We start from the raw sequence: 18830 nt of genomic DNA on the forward strand, positions 1-18830 counted from the left end.
GCCGGCAGCCAGCGTCTCATAGACCCTCCGATCTCGCGCTCGCAGGTATCGTCAAAACACCAAAAATTGACCTCTTCTTTTTTCCAACAACGGTCGAAGCAATCTTATACCCTGATGCTGCCATCTCTCACATTTCGCCGTATATGGCACTTGCCACGCACAAAAGCCGCATGCATCAGCTCCAAATGCCTCACTCCGCCACGAGCATAAGAAAGGGCAACAACCCTGATATTTCCACGCGCAATACCACCAGACATCACGACCATCCCTGCAACAGTCCCTAGGTTCAAATATTTCTTTATACAGATCTGGCCACACCGTCACAAGAGTCACTTCTCGGCCACGCTCTACGGCACCCATGCCAGCGAATAAAAACCCACGCAGCATCCCGGAAATACAACACCATCCTCAGTTCTATGGGTAGCACAAACCAACAATTGGGCCAACAGCCGGCCATTCTAATCCGCAAAGCACAACTCTATCCAACATCCGGCCAGCAGTGCGCCACAACATGTTGTCATCTTCTCATCCCAAGACCACCCTCACACACCGCCGACTGAAATATTATAAACTCGCCATGCCCTCACATCTCTCTTCTTGTTCTCCTTCCCCCCTCCGTCTGTAGTTCGTACCCCAAACGGCCGTCTTGTCCCCCTCCCACAATGACACGAGGCCCCCGAGGCATCCAGGCCGCCCGCAAGCTGCGCCTCAACCAAAAGGAGCAGAACTGGGCCGACAAGCACTACCGCCACCGCGCGCTCGGGTCGCGCTTCCGCTCCTCGCCCTTTGGCGGCGCCTCCCACGCCAAGGGCATCGTGCTGGAAAAGGTGGGCGTCGAGGCGAAGCAGCCCAACTCGGCCATCAGGAAGTGCGTCCGGGTGCAGCTCATCAAGAACGGGAAGAAGGTGACTGCCTTTGGTGCGTTGGCCCCCCCTTCCCCCCGGGTCTGCCAGTGTCTTGTGAAGAAGGCTGACTGACGGCTTGGGTAGTGCCCAATGACGGGTGCCTCAATTATATCGACGAGAATGACGAGGTGCTCCTGGCGGGGTTTGGGCGCAAGGGCCGGGCGATAGGGGATATCCCGGGTGTGCGGTTTAAGGTTGTAAAGGTTTCGGGGGTGAGTTTGCTTTCGCTTTGGAGGGAGAAGAAGGAGAAGCCGCGTTCTTAGGCGGGCCGGATTATATGGCTTGGCTATTGCAAGTACACCGCCACGAGGCACAGCTTGGGATTGTTGGCTTGGTGTTCCTAGTGTGATGTGTGTTGTCGGGTTGATCAGTTGTACCATGTGCTAAGGACAGATGGTCATGGTGCCGGACACGCATACAGGTGCCCGATGTGAATCTGCGGTTTTTGTGGATGATGCGCAGACAGCATCTGTCAATGAGCAACCGTCAATGCCTTTACCCTGAGCCTGCCCATAAGCAGACGATCAAGGCAGGTTATGTAAAAGCACATGAGTTTTGATAACGTGCATCTACCCCGGGATTCCTTCCAACTATTAGTTCAAACCTCTATCGTGGTGGCAATGGCTCCCTATACGCAATATAAAGGGGCTTACTGCCAGTCATCGACGAGCCTTGGAGCAAAAGGGCCAGCAATAGAAACTTCCCCGATCCAGCTTGTAATATCTTTTTAGATCTTTTCTCACTACCGCCTGACAGGTAACTGCTTCGCAATTCGCACGTTCTTCTGTGCCAATCTCCCACGTATCCTCACAGGTTAGCAGATGGAGTGTCTTATGCGAAAAGCATAGATAAATTCCCGGAATATGCTTTGCACCGCACAAGGATGATTCCTGGAAGAAAACTGCTTCAGCATAATCTACTGCAGCTACACGCGGACCCGCAGCCGCATTCTCACGCGCTTCATCTCACCGTCACTACTATAAATTCCACTCCCATCTCGCCAGCTCATCAGCCCTATTCACTTGCAAACAAGCAATAAACACTTATTACGCACCTGCAACAATAAATCCAACTCGGGTCAGATATTCGTCCAGAAGAATGCTTCCATTCCCACCACCAGCACTCTACGTCCCAATGCCAACAAAAATCCCATTCCTCAGGCGAACGCAGTCAGTGCTCTCGGGGAACGGAGACGGTGTCGCAAAAATCGCCCATGAAAACCCAGTCCTCTTGTTCGGTACAACTTTCCCCAGGATTTGAACAAAGTCACGGCAATCTACTCTCATCATATTCACGGCCGCTTTTTTACAAGAGTTAAGTAAAGTCGAACCCAGCCAAGCGAGTTATTAAGTATATTTGAACCAACTACCCATTATCGTCGTACAAGCTAACATAAGATGTCCATTATCCCAGAATCTTGTGCAGCCGACAATCCCCCCTCCCCACCACCAAACCAAGCAGTGTCAACCAAACACCAACCGCTCAAGCAACTTCGTCTTTACGAGCTAGCGGGCCTCTGCGACGCCGGGACAAGGGCAGCGTGCGCCTGTCGGTGAATCTCGCGGGGAGGGCTGTTCTGCGCGGCGGGAATGGGCTCGAGCGCGCTGGGCGGGTTCGCCGTGTACTTGAGGTGGTCGCCGAGGATCTGGCCGCTGGACAGGATGCCCTCGATGCCGCTGCCCGGGGCCGGCAGGTGCTCCTGCACAGTGGCGAGGGGATTTCCCGCGGCACCGCCGGCAGTGGTGTTGGTAGAACCAGCAGAGCTAGCAGAGCCAGCGGCGCCGCCAGCTCCGCCGAGGAAGGTTCCGATGATGGGGATGTTGGACAGGAGGGACGTGAGGCCGTTGGCGTTTTGCGGCAGGGGCGCGGCGGCGGCGGAGAGGGCCAGCGTGGCGGCGACGAGAGCAGAGCCGGTGAATCTCATGTTGACTAGGTGTTTTTTTGAAAATATAAAACGATGGTGTTGCCGGAACAAGAGTTGTGAATTAAAGTATTGGGCCGAAGAGAATTATGCAGAGTGAACGTAGAGGCTTGCTCGGAGAGAACTAGGAGAGTAGGCAAAAGAGTGAAGTTGCTGTGAGGCCAAGAGACTAGAAGACTACGGACGGGGCGTAGAAACGCCTTTATACATGTCGAGCTGGTTGATTCTGGGAGGAGGGCACTGGCGGCCGCGGCATGGCGACATGTTGGCAGGGCCCGGCGGACTTGCGCACAGCCATGCTGGGTTTGCCATGCGCAATAACACTGGACGCGAGCAACCGGAACTTGGAACATTAGCGGCGGCTCTCTTCAGCGCAGGTGGGCGCGCAAAAGTTACGCTTTGAACACGACTTGGGCTGAAGCGGTGGCTGCTATACGGCGCACTGACGCGGGAGGTTGTCGAGCCGCATCGGGCAAGGCACATGGCCTCGGATCGAACTACATTTCTGGGCAGGCCAGATCGAAACTAGGTTATAATTTGTTTCAAGGGTTTCGTCCCCGATCCACATGGGAAACAAGACCGTTGGCCGAACTCTTGCATGGCCAGGATTGGACGAAGGTGGAGTCCAAAACTCCCAATTGAGTCGTTCCTGGCCGCGGCAAATTGTGGGACTCCGGCACTCTGTGGAGTTGCGAGCGACAAAGCGCCTTTATAAGTTCATGTTGTTGTACGTACCTAGTCTTGCACGGCATCGCCTACGAGGGCTCCTTATACCCTTTGCAGGCCCAGATATGGTCGTCTTTGGCCGTGCATACATGTAGGTCCGGATTCATGAGACATCAAAACGTGCCGTCTGGTCCGTCCCCTGCAAGTCGGAATCCGCATGTGGCAGGATCGGCGAAATCTCCGCTGCTGTCGCCATCACCTCTCAGCTTGATCTTCTCCACATCAAAAGCTTGTATAATGTCATACCAAGTTGGCCTCAGTCTGATCGTTTACCCTGGCAAATTCGTTGAATAAACGTACCAACAGCTCCGGGAAATATTAACCCGGCGCGATTCCACCCTGAACCTACGGCGACTAAGGCAAAGTATAAGCTCGCGTTATCCCGTCTCAAGTACTACCACAAGAGGTGCCTCACAATTCTTCTGCCAGAGCCAACAGCAAACAGAAGCCTTTTCCGGTGATGGTTGGCCTTTGTGTGACGTTGCACGCGACTGAAACACGGGCGCGCCGCTTTGATATTCGGGCATCTCCCAATACGTCGAGTACATGAATCTCCAAGTCGACGTAGAGGTGCACCTGATGCAAGATGAATGGTCGAATATTCAGGCAAAGCCAACACCAGCACCAAACAAAGAAGAATAAAAAAAAAAGGCAGGTCTGCGTAACACGAACAAAGAGGCGCGGGCAAGTGCTTCTGTGGGGCACCGCTATACCGGCCAGTCTCAGTGCAAGCGACGCATTTCGCGTGCAGAAATCCATTCCTAGAGCCAGCATTTCTGAGTCAGAATTTTTCCAATGACACGGCTCCGGGCGCTCTGTATGGCAGACGACGTTGCGGGGCCCCCGGCACAATGTCTCAGACGCGAGAAAGACGGGCAGCGACGTCAAAAAAGGCTTCCAGATGTCACGATGCGGCCGGGAAGTGGGTCATGCATCTCCGGCCCAGGCCCTGCCGGCCCCCGGGGAACACCGCACCGCTCCTTGGACCTCGTCTGCCAGGACCCGTGACGAGTTGCACGCAGGCAAAATGCCTCGTGTCACCAGTCTGCTGCCTTCTCTCCGCGTCGCTCTCGCCCAGGCCGCTCTTTACAGTGTCACGGCCTCTCGCGCTCCGTCCACGCCGCCCTCGAATGTCTCAGCCCTCGGTCCCGTCAGACTGGCCCGGCACGCCGCCCACCGACACGCCTGCTCCGTCCACCGACGCCTCCCGAACAAGCGGCTTGGCATCCGGCCTATGTATCGCGCTTGCCATCATCATAGGACTCACGGTATACGTGCTGAGGGGGAGGATATTCCCCCTTGGCGCCCACACGGCCGCTACGCCGCCACGCCGCTCCGACACGCTGGCCCCCGAGGCTCTGGCTCTGTTGCCAACGCATACTCATGACTACGACGCCTGCCTCGCGGAAACGTCGTCCGTGGGCGGCGCCGCGCCGGGCCCAAACGACAGGTGCTGCTCCGTCTGCACCGAGCCGTTCATGCACGGCGTCCAGCTGCGCAGGCTTCCCTGCGGGCACCAGTTTGACAGGGCGTGCATCGACCCGTGGCTGCTCGGGCGCTCGGCCACTTGTCCGCTCTGGTAACGTGGACCGCGTGCGTACCAGTGTCTCGCTGTTTCTAACGCCAGCTAGCCGGCAGAAAGTCACGACGCGGCCGCTGAAGATGCACGAAAAACTGCCCATGTCGCCTCGCCCGACCTTCTTCCCGCCCAGCAGGTGGAGGAGGGACGGAAACAGCTCAAGAGTCGAGTGGACATTCTCCGTGGGCGAGACGCCGCGTCTAACGGCGCTGCAGGGTCCTCCGGGGAGCTCTGTGGTAGCAAATACACGCAGAGTCTGGCATGCCGGTCAAACTACGCGGGGGCAAAGACGGGCTCCTGGTTTCCGCCCCTCTGGTGCTCTGACGACGGTGTCCGAATCATCGACAGCGGAGACGCGGGAAATGGTGGAAAATCGAGGATGAAGGCACGCTGCTCCAGGTGTAATTAGCTTCACTGTATACAGGCTTTTCCCATCGCCTCATTATATCCGCTGATGGAGAACCCATCAAAAAATACGCCTCGTGTCCCTGCATCGTCGTCTCGGAAAAGGCGGCAAAACGTGTTTGACCACATCAGTAGCCTAACCATGACACTCTACACCAGAATATATTCCAGTAAAGTAATAAGTATATAGCATATAGTATACTTCCCAGTGGGCAATATTCTGCCATGTACTCATAAACTATATCCCCACCATTTCGTCCTGGGTACACGAACCCCCATGAAGAACAGTGTACTTGAAACCGTCCCTGTCCCCAATAGGCAAAGACACGGCCACAGTGTCCGCAGCACCCGGATACCTCGTGAGGTGGCCATGCGCCGTCCGGTCCGCCGTGTCCGCCGCCACAATCAGCCCGTACTTGCCGCCCTGGATCCACGCCTCGTCCCTCCCCCTGTACAGACTGATGTGCACCAACCCGCTCATGAAGAGGACATATCTACGCGTTACCGGCACGGTTAGTCGGGCGCGGCGGAAAGGGCGCGGCCGTCGAGCACATACTGGAAAGCGGGCGCGTGGTGGAACCCGCCGTCGAAGCGGGCGGGAATCACGCTGTACGTCGCGTTCGCCAACTCGCCCAGGGATAGCTGCAGGGAGCCCGTGATGCCCGACTCGGTGGATTGCTGGAACGGGTTGGCGAGCTGCCAGCATTCGAGGGTCGATTCGCCGTCCGCGGCGGCGAGAGCCGTGAGGTTGAGGTAAGGCGTTGTGAGGGTGCTGAGCTGCGCGGCGGCAGGGAGCGCCAGGCTCGCTAGGGTTAGGGGAGAGGGCAGCATGTTTATGTGCAGTCTGGTTGGGGGAGGTTGAGGAATATCGTCTGCTGGGGAAACGCGGGTGAAGATGTTGGTTTTTAGGCAGCGTTCAGCGGTGGCCGATGCTGCCGGAGACTCGACATGGACAGACTAGGTTCCGCAAGGCCAAGTAGAAAGATGGGGTCTGGTTGTATAATGTCAATACATCCGCATTTCCGCAGTTACCGAGCTTGCCGGCGTTGGAGGGCTGGCTGATGATTACATGTATGTCTGCACGTGGTGTTACACTTGCAGTTCTTGCACGCGGTGACTTGTTCACAGTGCTGGGGTTGGTGCAAGGCATTCGATAGTATCGACGATATCAAGGGTCAAGCAGCATCGAATTCATGGCAAGCTAATGAGCGGCCCCGCCAAACATAAAAGAAGCCTCACCTAATGTATCTAGTTCTGGCGCAATTCCACTATTCAATCTGGTCCATGGCTGCTAACGCGTTGTAAGTTGCCCCGGTTTTCCGACTTGCACCGTCTACTCCGTACCGTCTGCCGAATCCCAACTTGGCCCTCAACAGTGCCACAAGGAAATACTTCCCGCCATTTACAGAAAGCCAATTATAATTACATGGCGTAAGAAGAATCTCCCAGGAACATAAGAAAGAAATTCGGCACTTCAAGTCGACGACGGTTCTGCCAATACCAGACTAGCGCCACCACGCTCGGGAGCCTGAACCGGCTTCTCCACCGCCAACAGGCCAGGAGAAGAAATACACGGAGCAGTCTCGATCTGTAAAGACCAAATATCGTAGCTCGTTTTGCAAGGAGACTCAGTAACCAGGCGCACAATGCTGAAAGAAAGTCGGCAAGTCGCAGCATTGGGTCCCCACCTCGCCGCAGCAAAACTTACGCGCCCCCAATTGGTAGTCTATATATACTTTCATAACGACCGACTGACACCGCAGGATTCTTAGCGTGAATAGTGTAGCGGTTAGCATGCATGCTTCCCAAGCATGCGACCCGGGTTCGAGTCCCGGTTCACGCAGTTACATTTTTTGTGTTTTTGTACCACAACCACCTGTATTTATTATTATTATTTTTTTCTTCTTCAATCTTTCCCAACATCGTGCCAGCACTGCATCAAGTACAGCCCGATCGTACAAACACCGTGTGCTCAGTCGTACCTAAACTACAGAACTGCATCTCAGCGGAGGAAACGCCGTACAAACACACATGGCTCTTTTTTTTTTTCTTTTTTTTTTCGCTGATGATTTTGCCCCGGGGCTCTAAAAATACAACACTTGATTCCTTTTACTTAATAGCCTCCCGGCCAAGTCCGAATGCACCAGAAACGGGACACGGCTCCAATTATCGTCACGGCTCACGAGACACATGGACACTGCATCCGAGCTAAGGCGGTGCCGTCACAGCAGCAGAATGAAAAATTGGATAGTACTAACTGATAGCAGACATTATCAAATCTTTTCGGAATCATTCGGGCATGCTGCATCATTTTTCGGGGTGGCCTTCGGGGTGGCCTTCGGGTTCGATCCACGGGGTCCTGTATGACCTGGACATGTCACTCCGAGTCGCGTGTGACGCAAGTCAATAGGCATGTCAAGTATCACCAAATGGCAACAGTTATAAAAATAATACATATCCAATGATAAATTGCGCCGTGGTCCCAATTCTCCGTCCAACAAACTCCAAGCCATAAGAGTACCGTCTGCAAACAATGGCGACTGCCATCACATGCAAGAAAGTAGATGTTGGTGCCAACCTCGCAGGGGCACAACACAAGATGTAAGCTTCCCCAGACAAACATACACCCAAGACCCTCTACATAAACACTCACAATGGCAGAAATGGAAAAGCAACGACAGTATCGAGCGCGAATCCCAGCCAAAATGGCACCACACGTAAACCCTCCCGCAGTGCGTCCAAACAACAGCCTCACCACCACATCCCCAAGTGCTAACATCAAAAAGAAGCATACTACCTACCAAACGACATCGTACGCCCACCCAAGCCCCCCAACTCCATGAAACAAAGCAGCAAGCTAACACCCGCGGCCAGCCCGAGCAAAATCGTCTCGGTGCGTCCCCCCAAATCGTCTCGGGGGTCCCCCCCCCCCCCATCAACACCCTCAACAAACCCAACTAAACCTCACAGACCTCCAACACCAAATGTGCAAACTCCTCCTCAACGGCAGACTCGGCCTCGCCCCCGTCCAATCCCCCAAACACGTCCTCGACGTCGCCACAGGCACAGGCATATGGGCCCTCGAATACGGTTCTACTCCCCCAACCCCCCCCCCCCCTCTCTTCCCCCCCCCCCCCCCCCCCCCCCTTCTCTCTCTCCCAAAAACCTCACTGACAAACCTCCCCTTCAAGCCAAAAACAACCCCCAAGCCCACGTCATCGGCACCGACCTCTTCACCATGCAGCCAGCCACCGCCGCCCCCAACGTCTCCTTCATCCGGCAAGACGTCGAGAAGGAAGAGTGGAAGTACCCCCATCCCCTGGACTACATCCACCTCCGCTACATAGTAAGCTGCTTCGACGACGCGCAGTCCGTCCTGCGAAAAGCCCACGCCGCCCTCCGCCCAGGCGGACACATCGAGATATTCGACATTGTCCTGCGCCCCCGCTACGGCGGCGACAAGCGCGCCCGCGCCCTCGACAACTGGTGCGCCGCCGTGTGCGCCGCCGCCGCCCGCGAGGGCAGGGACATGCAAAAGGCCGAAAAGTACAAGCAGTGGCTGGAGGAGATTGGCTTCGTCGACGTGGTCGACGTCGAGCTCATGGTCCCCGGCAACGCGTGGCCCGAGGACGACAGGATGAGGGAGATTGGCAGGCACCTCGTGCAAGTGCAGCCGGGGCCGCTGCTGAGCCTCGGGTCGTATTTTGGACCAAGGGACCTGTCGGGCGTGTTGGACGGCCTTGCTCCCGACATGCTGAGGGACATGGAGGATGAGAGCATCCGCCTGTGCTGGCCCATGTGAGTGATTTCAAATTTCCCCCGTGCCTTGCTGGCAAGTTACTCTGGGCTGCTTCTGTTACTAAATTGTTCGGCTTTTAGACACGTTGTGTATGGACGAAAGGCGCTCCTAGATGAATCCGCGTAAATGCTCGGTCTTGCATGTCGTTCGCTGAATGGGATGAAAACACGGGCAGATGACAGGGCACCGAAAGACATGGCCTAGCAACCAGGTTTTCTCAGCTATACATTATTTTTTTTATCATTAGCAGTAGCCGCCCGTTTACGCCATCCCTACCATATAATTAAAGCTGCTGACATGGCATGTGCCCAAATATGTGACTTGGTTTCTATGCGTGACATTATAGCTCCACCACTTCGTATCCATGCTGCGCTTCTTGTACAAAATTCATCACGGCCGCGCCCATCTAATGAAGCCATGCGCTGCCAGAGGACCGTCTCCCTCTCTCATACAGCCATTTGCTGTTGAGCCCTACACTTGTGCGCTTGCCTCCAGAGGGGCTGGGAGAGCCTGGATCCGAAAACAAGTTTGCCGACGTACTCTGAGCAAAGGGGCTGCCTGATCCGAATGATGATCGTCGACCATTTCCTAGCCCACTAATACTCTTTTGAAAGACCGGGCTACCCACTGGGGAGTATTGTGAACCAGAAGCCCCAAAGGAGCCCTGAATAAGCGGACTGCCTCGTCCGGACAGCGGTGAGCTAGCATAGCTGCCCCTGCTTCCGACAGATCCAGCAATCGAAGGCGTCCTCGAGTACCGTGGAGGCGTACTGAACTTGGCATCTGGAGTCGGCGGGGCGGAAGTTGGCGGAAGACCCAGCAGCTTTCGTTGGGCACCGGTCAAAGGGATGTCGGAGAGGTCGTCCTTGGCGCGGACAAGTGGTAGACAGGCGAGGCATATTTGAATGAATGGGATGATTTGAAACACGAACCACGCCCAACTCAAGTACGTTCGGAATGTGCTGGAGACACTGCGACGGTGGTTAGCTTGTGATGCTGCCAATGGTGGGCACACGGCTTCTTACATTTGGGGGTTGATCTTCATTTTGGCAAGCAGTCGAAGGGACCACAGGACTAATAAGGCAACTATATTGTAGGCTATTTGCCGAATATTTTTCTCGGAGAAATTCGTCGCACTCTGCCTTCGGGTGATTTCATTTAATCGCGGATGCCGCCATGTGCCAGGACTGTCAACAGCGGGAGCTGCCTTGGTGGGCGTCGACTGGACAGGAGTCGACATGCTGGCCGGGAGTGCTTTATTCTAGAGGGTTATGGTCCAATTCCTAGTATTGAGGGTCGGGGTACTCTTGGAAAGGAGAGCTCTAGGAAGTTGATCTGGTCAGCGCGGCCTACGGTTGGCAGCAAAAGCTTTGCCCGACTTACCGTGTATCTAACGCGGCGTCGTAAGGAAAAAATTGGTGAGATAAATGTTCCGATCGCTCGTAAATAGTCGTTTGCTGCTGGTTAGTAGATGCACTGGTCGTGGGCACGATGGCCGGTGAGCTTCTGCTCCGAGTCGTCGAGGCTGTGATATTTGTTGATGTTGATCGAGGCAGGCGACAAAAAGCGACAGCAACCAGTCAAGTCAGGCGGCCGAGTGGATGCAGGGGTCAAGTGGCGCACGGGCCAAGTCAAGCGTGCGACATGTCGTGGGCCGTGACTTCCAAGAATGGTGGTGACTTGGAGACTTTGTCCTGGGACTTGGCTGCGCAACAAACGTGGATCGACTTTTCTCAAGCTCAATGCAAGCTGATTCTCGCTGACCACCACTTGCATAAACCCGACATAATCGACCCCCATCTAATTCTCGCGTCGCCATCGAGAATCCATCAAAGAAGCGCATTTTACTCTCTCATTCCATAGTCCAACCGTGCCATGGTGATGATGCGCCTTTGATTCGCATCGCAACCCGCGACACTTCCAGCTCAGTACCCGCGATCCTAGCCCTTTTCTCGTCCACCCCCCGTGAAGCCTCCCACCATCAATATGGCCGCCTCACCCAGTTCGGACGCGGCCACGTCCGACATCGAAGCCCCAAGCTCTCCTGCTGCTCAGGAAGCCAAGTCATTCATCTCACGCGCTGCGAGCGACGATGAGGATACGCAGATGGCCGATGAACCCACCGAGATCCAGGAGAAGCCTGCCCGTGGCAGAGGCAGGGCTTCAACAAAGGGTGGCGATGCGCCCCATCAGATTGGCAAAATCCGACATCTGAAAAAGGAAGATGGTGAGCCGCTCTGGCGTGAAGATATTCAGTACGACTTCCTCAAGGCCGTTTTCGACAACGAGCAAAAGGTTTTTACCAACTCGTACGATCGCGACATGGACAAGCAATGTTTTGCCGATCTCTACATCGATACCATGTCGCGAAGTAGCAAAACTAGCAAAGTCTTAAGAGACAAACTCCTCAGTGACCGAGATGCAGCCAAGGGCATGGCCATGGTCTGCCTTCTGGTCAACGTTGGCCGCATGAATACCACGCTCAATTGTACGTACAACATCCCCCATCCACACATACCACCAACACATCATTTTTGAAGCATCCAACTAACCGAGCCAAACTTTTAGTCTTTCCCGAAATGAGAGCCCAGCTTCGAACATACCACGCGATCCCGTCGTTACAAGCGCACCAAGATGCACACGCGTACAAGCAACTGCAAGACGCCCCCCGTCTCAAGTCTATCTTAAAGGGCGGTGCTGAGGACAGGGAAGAACCCAATTCGTTGGAGAAGATCAAGAAGGTCCAAGTACCTCGAACCAACCCTGTTAATCTCATTTTTTCCATGTGCCATTCGGCTCAGAAGGTTGCCGAATTGCATTTCCCCAATCACCAAGAATTCCACGACCTTATTATGAAGACACAGTATAGCAGCAAGTCCCGCGCTTCGGCCTTCTTGTGGCTCATGTGGTTTTACCTTGAGTCTGATTTCACCGAGGAGGGCTGTGAGGAAAATCCGTTTGGTGCTGGTGTCGACTACGGCCTAGATGTGGCAAACCAGGGTGTTCCAGAGCTCGTTGAGATGCCGGAGGATGAGCGAGCCAAGGAAAACGTAGATACCCCCGAGGAACTCGTTTTTGGGCGCGATAAACAAAAGACGCGAGCCAAGATTCTCGAGATGGACCAAGCCTATCTGAATGAAAGGGAGACAAAACGCGGAAAACGGGCGACTTTGAATGAGGAAGGTCCTGCTATCCTTCCACGCATCCGTCCTTCTAAACATGATTCGGACCGAGACAGCACAAGATCTACGCCTCCACCCCGACACATGGGAAGAGGTGGTCGACGAGGGTTGGGGCTCAAGTACCAGATCTTTGAAGGGTCATCCCCAGCTCGTCACGGATCGGAAGGTGTTGGGTCGAGGAAACCTCGGCCCCCAACAGCGCATCAGCTTGCTGTGGAAAGAAACCGCAATGAACGTGTTGAGTACATTCTAGACCGAGGGATTCGAAAACACCATCACAAGAGCCGCAAGGCTCGACGGCAGGATGGAGCCATATATAGAGCATACAGGCGGACCCAGGCCCAAGAAGACCCGTTCCAGGACAGCGACGGCGAGGACGCAATACCACGCAACATTTCCAGCAAAGACAAGACTGCCGTGTTCCGCGAGAGAGGTCTAGGCGGGCTTGCTCTTGTCACTGCCGAGGCAGATGACTATGGCGAAGAAGTCAGTGCCTATGCGGCCGCCCTGAGAAGAGCTTCGCGACGTCTTCGTCGGTGGGTAGGACACGAAACCGAGCTGGGCATTATCGCGCCCATCAAGAACCAGAAAGCATCAGTGAAGGCCAGCGGCGACAAGGGCGGGGATGACAATGAGTTGAATGACTCCCCCACGAAGAATGGCGACGCAAATGGAGATCTTACTATGGGTGACGCAGATATTGACGACCAGACTGCCTTGTTAGATGATGGGGATGACGATGTAGATGACCCAGACAAGACCGAAGTCATGGGCGATTCTGACGTGGAGTAACTTGTGGGCTTATTTCAGCGCACGTCACGAAGCAGATCATGTATACCTAGGTTATTTTCTGACTTTTCTACGGATGCCATCAGATGGGAGTTGAAGGAAGTAACAGGGATAGTGTATTACAAAGGATAGTTCGGGTATATGATTTTCTTAGTTGGAATGGGGACTTCCTCCACGGGGGAGTGGCGGCGACAATGATGATAATTCCAAAAGCTTCACCAAGAAATAATTTGTGATTTGCAATTTGTGCATTCGATTCTTTTCATTATCTTCTTCTATTCTAACCCAGGTCCAGAGTATTCCGCTTCGGCACCCGCGGACATTACGGACGCCGGTCCCCTCCCACTGCTCATCAGCCTCCGTCTCACACAAGTTGGTGATAATCGACCCAGCCGGAAGCTTACCTCTCCGAGACCACGAGCGGTGTGGGGCGGCAAAACTGCCCCCAAGTTCCTCGAGTTGCATCCAACACGCATCTCGCTCTCACTATTTATATACAGCCCGCCCGGCCGTGTGTAGCCCAATTATTCAATCACAATTAGTCACTCATTTTTGTTTCCCACTGTCCCTTTTTTTGCCTTGCAGAAAATGCCCAAATCAAAGCCCTCTCAGAGGGGCGCCAGTTCCCCCATCGGCCAATTACTCGGCATCCTGGGCGTGCTAACCGCCCTCCTAGCATCAGTGGTGTACCTCGCGGAGCGGAACCTGGACAAGTTCTACATCTTTGACCTGGACGAGCTACACGACGTGTCCAAGAGGGGCCTTGCCGAGCATGGCAACGACACGCGCGCCGTGGTCAAGTACATCGTCGACGACCTGCACAAGACGCACGGCGCGCACATCAACCTCCAGGAGGACTGGGTGTTTAACAACGCCGGCGGTGCCATGGGCGCCATGTACATCCTCCACGCTAGTGAGTACACCTGCGTGCGGACCGAGTGCGAAGATGGCCCAGGCTGACCAACGACAAGGCATTACGGAATATCTCATTATTTTTGGTACCGCGTCTTTCTCATCCAGGGGAAGGGGGGGGGCGCAGGGTGCAGGCTAACAATTGTGGTTTTAGGAACGGCGATTGGCACCGAGGGCCACACGGGGCGGCACACCGCAGACGACTACTTCCACATCTTGACGGGCGAGGAGTGGGCGTACGTGCCGGGCGAGTATGAGCCCGAGGTGTATCCCCCTGGCAGCGTGCACCACTTGCGTCGCGGAGAGGTCAAGCAGTACCGGATGCCGGACAAGTGCTTTGCGCTCGAGTACGCGCGGGGATGGATCCCGCCCATGCTCTTTTTCGGCTTTGCGGACGGCTTGTTCAGCACCCTTGACTATCCGACTTTGTGGAAGACGACGCATTTGACGGCCAAGCAGATGGTTGGGAACTTGCTCAGGGGGAAATTCTAGGCACGGCGCGCGTGTGTGTGGATTTGGCTGGTCAATAATTGGGGGACTTGTCGATGGAATCTGCCTTGGTCACCTGGCATGATGTATCATATGGGAAAATGTCTGGAGTATGTGAATTGGGGGGAGTTGGGGTAGGAAGCTAGCTGGCGCTTGTACTTTGGGTGCGAACCGCCATTGCGGTTGTGCGTCACTAGATGCAACGTAGTAATTTTATAATTAGACGGACAGTATGGGATCGGGTGTATAGTAAACGGGCCGAGGGGGGGGTTATAGTTCCAGCAACACGCTGCCCAAGTTGAAAGAAGCTTTGCATTTTGTCATGTTTCGAGGGCGTGAGCGCGCCCAGCAAAAAGGGTGAGCCCGCCGAGCGATTCACATCAAGATAGCTCGGAAACACCAAGCCTCGCAGATCTTGGTGCCAAGGGAACTATAAGTGAATATGAACGACATTTCCACTTGGGTAACCCGCCGTGTTGAGGAGGTTTCCCGGTCGTTCCAAACGAAACTTCTATCAGAGTCTTGGCTGCAGGGTAGTATGAATTTGCGGCGGTCTTGCCGAGGAAGACAAGCATGGAACCTGAACAGCCACAGGGTAGTAGAAATAGAACCAGAACATCTTGGCCCGCAGGTAGTAGTGTGATTGATTAGGAGCAATGGGGCAGGTGGAAATGTATGCCATGGCGCATAGCGTTAATAGGCGTTTGTGGCGTTTCGACAACCGCTCACTCAATCTTGTGGTTTGAAGGGGTTGCAGAATATTGATACTCTACCTACAATGCTCTACATACTACAACTCAGGGGAGAAGGGGACATGGAGGCTACCAGACTTTCTTCTTCACGCGTAACCCTCCAAAATGAGCAATGCTCCTTCCCGCCAGTCTGTCCATGAGGCATCGTACAGTACATGCACTACGAGATGCAAGCTGCCAAGGTGCCAAGCCGCACCAATCAGCAACACCAATTAAAAGCACTCACCCCGCTCCTCGTACCAAGTTTGTTTGGCCGCTGCGATTCATGGATGGCGGCATCTCCCATGGACAAATTCCGGCATCATGGCAAGAATGCGGTGCGAGGGGGGCTGGTGGCCACGTCTTGATCCGTGCAAGCGGAACCCCAGACGCCTTCCAGGTGCCGAAGACGAGCAAAACAGCCGACCACCTGTCACCGGACACCATCAAGCAAGCTGACGACTTGTGCAATATCGAGCTTCCCTCTTGGGACAGTGGCTGCATACGATTGGGACCAGAAATAACTCTGCCCAGCAACTTTATCCCAACAGCGAGATTAACTACAGCACTAGGCCGGCAATCCTTGCCCATGGCCCCAGATTTCGCCCGGATGGTCGCATGTCTGCCTCCCAGATCAACGCGCCAAGGTCTTGGTCCCAAGCATTTTCGTCAAGTCGAGTTTCGTCTTCGGAATTGCAACCACGGGGCTTGCCGGGGAACCATCGTTCTGCAGGAGGTCTTATCGCGAGCCATCTTCTCTTGTTCAAATCATGGCCGACATTGCTGTAGGGCTCTCCCACGCCGCGCCTCCTGACCTCTTCCTTTGCCAAGACGAAGCATCCCCGCCGGTGCCCAGATAGAGATATCTCAGAGGGCCATGTGGGTGTGTAAAGCCAAGTGCTTCTCTCCTTCTCCAATCCCGTCGTCGCGTTTTCGAAAGAAGCCCTCGAGTCCTTCCCCAGGCACGCCCACCGGCCATTCCTGTGCAATATGCCCGCCAACATGGGCTCCTGGCCAAGCCTCCAGGAAGGCCATGCTGTATCTTCTGGCTCCTTTCATTCCAAAATGCCATCTATAAGACGGGGGTCGGAGCCCTACTTCGCCAAGGGACGCAAAAACGTCCCATCTCGTCTTCCTCCTTCCCCGTACAGTTGCTGTCCGCCACGTTGAGCCACCGCAGGCCATTTTGTGTTGCTTGCTACTTGGGGAAACAACTGGACTCACAGCACGCGTCATTATGCCCACTGGTGATAATCTGGCCGAGCCGGTGGTGGGAGCCCAGCTTCGCGCCGAAGCCACAGATGAGAAGCGGGCGTCCCTCCAGGCCGTTCAGAAACACGAAGCTGCTGGCCAGAATAGCGTCGTCGCCCTGGGCGATACACAGGAACTCGATGAGACGTCCGTCCTACCGACGACCGAGGAGCTGGCCCTTCTGCGTCGTGTACCCAATCATATTCCACTGAAGCTCTTTACAATCGCCTTTATTGAGCTCTGCGAGCGCTTCTCGTACTATGGATCCACGGTCGTGTGTGAGTATATACACCACGGGGGAAACCCGTCCTATGCCGCCATTTGGTATCCCAGAAACAAAATACTAAGAAATCGCCGTGACCAAAAGTCACCAACTTCATCCAGCAACCTCTTCCCCAAGGCTCGACAACAGGCGCCGACCCAACGCAGCCCGGCGCCCTGGGGATGGGTCAGCGCGCCTCGACAGGCATCACCATCTTCAACCAGTTCTGGCAATACTTCATGCCTCTGTTCGGCGCGTGGGTGGCCGACGCCAAATGGGGGCGGTACAAGACCATCAGCGCGGCCCTGGGAGTCAACCTCTTCGGCCACGTCATCCTCATTCTGTCGGCGATCCCGCCCATCATCGTCCGCCAGGGCGCCTCGCTGGGTTGCCTGATCACGGCCATCATCATCATCGGCTTTGGCACGGGTGGCTTCAAGCCCAACATCAGCTGCCTGATCGTGGAGCAGCTGGGCGAGCAGCGCATGTTTGTGCGGACCCTCAAGAGCGGCGAGCGCGTCATCGTCGACCCGGCCGTCACCACGGAGCGCATCTACAACTGGTTCTACTTCTTCATCAACGTCGGCGCCCTGGTCGGGCAGCTGACCATGGTGTACGCCGAGATGCACGTCGGCTTCTACCTGTCATACACGCTCCCAACCATCATGCTGGGCTTCTGCCCGCTCGTCATGTGGTGGGGGCGCCGGCGATATCTCCGTCGCGAGCCCGCCGGGTCGGTGCTCGTCCCGGCGCTGCGGACCTTTATGCTCGCCCAGCGCGGCCGCTGGTCCATCAACCCGTTCCAGACGCATCGCAACCTCCACGACGGCACCTTCTGGGACTCGGTCAAGCCCTCGCGCTTCTCGCCCGACACCCGCCCGGCCTGGATGACCTTTGACGACGCCTGGGTCGACGAGCTGCGACGCGGATTTGCCGCCTGCGCCGTCTTCTGCTGGTATCCCATCTTCTGGCTGTGCTACAACCAAAGCATGTCCCTCCCTCATCACCCTCTAAACCCCTCTCCTTTCTTTTCTTTCTTTTCTCTTCTCCTCACTAACCATTGACGCACAGTCAACAACAACCTCATCTCGCAGGCTGCTGTCCTCCAGCGCAACGGCATCCCCAACGACGTACTTTCCAACCTCAACCCCTTCGCGCTCCTCATCTTCATCCCCCTCAACGACTTCTTCATCTACCCGGCCCTGCGCAAAGCCGGCATCCGCTTCACCCCTATTCGCAAAATCACCGCCGGCTTCTTCGTCGGCTGCGCAGCCATGGTCTGGGCCGCCGTCGTCCAACACTACATCTACCAGACATCCGTGTGCGGCAGCTACGCGTCGGGCACCACCCTCGACGACGCCGGCGAGACGGTCAAGTGCCCCGCCGTCGAGATCAACGTCTGGGCCCAGACGGGCTCCTACGTGCTCATCGCCCTCGCCGAGGTCTTTGCCTCCATCACCTCCCTCGAGTACGCCTACTCCAAGGCCCCCAAGAACATGCGCTCCATGGTCCAGGCCGTCGCCCTGTTCATGACCTCGTTTGCCGCCGCCATCGGCCAGGCCTTTGTCAGCCTCGCGTCCGATCCGTTGCTCGTCTGGAACTACGCTATTGTGGCCATCCTGGCCTTTGTCGCCGGCACCTGTTTCTATTTCCAGTTTCGGAACTTGGATGTCCACGAGGACGAGCTGAATGAGTTGCCCGAGGGGCAGGTGGGCAAGGTTGACGCCGAGGCACCTTTTGCGTTCAAGGATGAGAAGAGTTAGTCTTTGTGTCAATGGGAAGGTGTCGTGTACATAGTTTACTGGGCATGCGTGAATGTTGTCGTCGTCGGCGGCGGCGGCGGCGGTTCGACTTAACTGACGCAATTTGGATTAATGGG

General features: G+C 55.4%; 9 protein-coding genes across 9 annotated transcripts; 6 read left to right on the plus strand and 3 right to left on the minus strand.

Moving 5' to 3' along the window:
* Positions 1-662: 662 nt before the first annotated feature.
* On the plus strand, positions 663-1168 carry MAA_09410 (Ribosomal protein S12/S23; the record flags this gene model as incomplete). Its single annotated transcript, XM_007827408.2, has 2 exons — positions 663-918; positions 990-1168. 2 exons carry the CDS (start codon positions 663-665, stop codon positions 1166-1168), a joined length of 435 nt encoding a protein of 144 aa, XP_007825599.2.
* A 1235-nt stretch (positions 1169-2403) lies between these two features.
* Positions 2404-2829, minus strand: MAA_09411 (uncharacterized protein; the record flags this gene model as incomplete). Its single annotated transcript, XM_007827409.1, has 1 exon — positions 2404-2829. The coding sequence occupies one exon, from the start codon at positions 2827-2829 to the stop codon at positions 2404-2406; it is 426 nt and encodes a 141-aa protein (XP_007825600.1).
* A 1853-nt stretch (positions 2830-4682) lies between these two features.
* MAA_11590 (uncharacterized protein) lies at positions 4683-5514 on the plus strand (the record flags this gene model as incomplete). Its single annotated transcript, XM_011412505.1, has 2 exons — positions 4683-5131; positions 5184-5514. 2 exons carry the CDS (start codon positions 4683-4685, stop codon positions 5512-5514), a joined length of 780 nt encoding a protein of 259 aa, XP_011410807.1.
* A 260-nt stretch (positions 5515-5774) lies between these two features.
* Positions 5775-6367, minus strand: MAA_09412 (small secreted protein; the record flags this gene model as incomplete). The annotated part of the gene is made up of 2 exons (XM_007827410.2): positions 5775-6030; positions 6093-6367. 2 exons carry the CDS (start codon positions 6365-6367, stop codon positions 5775-5777), a joined length of 531 nt encoding a protein of 176 aa, XP_007825601.2.
* A 2407-nt stretch (positions 6368-8774) lies between these two features.
* Positions 8775-9338, plus strand: MAA_09413 (uncharacterized protein; the record flags this gene model as incomplete). Its single annotated transcript, XM_007827411.1, has 1 exon — positions 8775-9338. The coding sequence occupies one exon, from the start codon at positions 8775-8777 to the stop codon at positions 9336-9338; it is 564 nt and encodes a 187-aa protein (XP_007825602.1).
* A 403-nt stretch (positions 9339-9741) lies between these two features.
* MAA_09414 (nuclear pore complex component) lies at positions 9742-10575 on the minus strand (the record flags this gene model as incomplete). Its single annotated transcript, XM_007827412.2, has 2 exons — positions 9742-10306; positions 10361-10575. 2 exons carry the CDS (start codon positions 10573-10575, stop codon positions 9742-9744), a joined length of 780 nt encoding a protein of 259 aa, XP_007825603.2.
* Positions 10576-11321: 746 nt separating this feature from the next.
* On the plus strand, positions 11322-13309 carry MAA_09415 (INO80 chromatin remodeling complex Ies1; the record flags this gene model as incomplete). Its single annotated transcript, XM_007827413.1, has 2 exons — positions 11322-11823; positions 11904-13309. 2 exons carry the CDS (start codon positions 11322-11324, stop codon positions 13307-13309), a joined length of 1908 nt encoding a protein of 635 aa, XP_007825604.1.
* Positions 13310-13894: 585 nt separating this feature from the next.
* On the plus strand, positions 13895-14710 carry MAA_09416 (ERG2/sigma1 receptor-like protein; the record flags this gene model as incomplete). Its single annotated transcript, XM_007827414.1, has 2 exons — positions 13895-14219; positions 14373-14710. 2 exons carry the CDS (start codon positions 13895-13897, stop codon positions 14708-14710), a joined length of 663 nt encoding a protein of 220 aa, XP_007825605.1.
* Positions 14711-16675: 1965 nt separating this feature from the next.
* MAA_09417 (oligopeptide transporter) lies at positions 16676-18714 on the plus strand (the record flags this gene model as incomplete). The annotated part of the gene is made up of 3 exons (XM_007827415.1): positions 16676-16967; positions 17057-17895; positions 18046-18714. The coding sequence occupies 3 exons, from the start codon at positions 16676-16678 to the stop codon at positions 18712-18714; spliced, it is 1800 nt and encodes a 599-aa protein (XP_007825606.1).
* Between the last annotated feature and the right edge of the window lie 116 nt (positions 18715-18830).

The sequence above is a fragment of the Metarhizium robertsii genome (genome assembly GCF_000187425.2).
Source record: "Metarhizium robertsii ARSEF 23 chromosome Unknown MAA_Scf_10, whole genome shotgun sequence".
Classification (NCBI taxonomy): Eukaryota; Fungi; Ascomycota; class Sordariomycetes; order Hypocreales; family Clavicipitaceae; genus Metarhizium; species Metarhizium robertsii.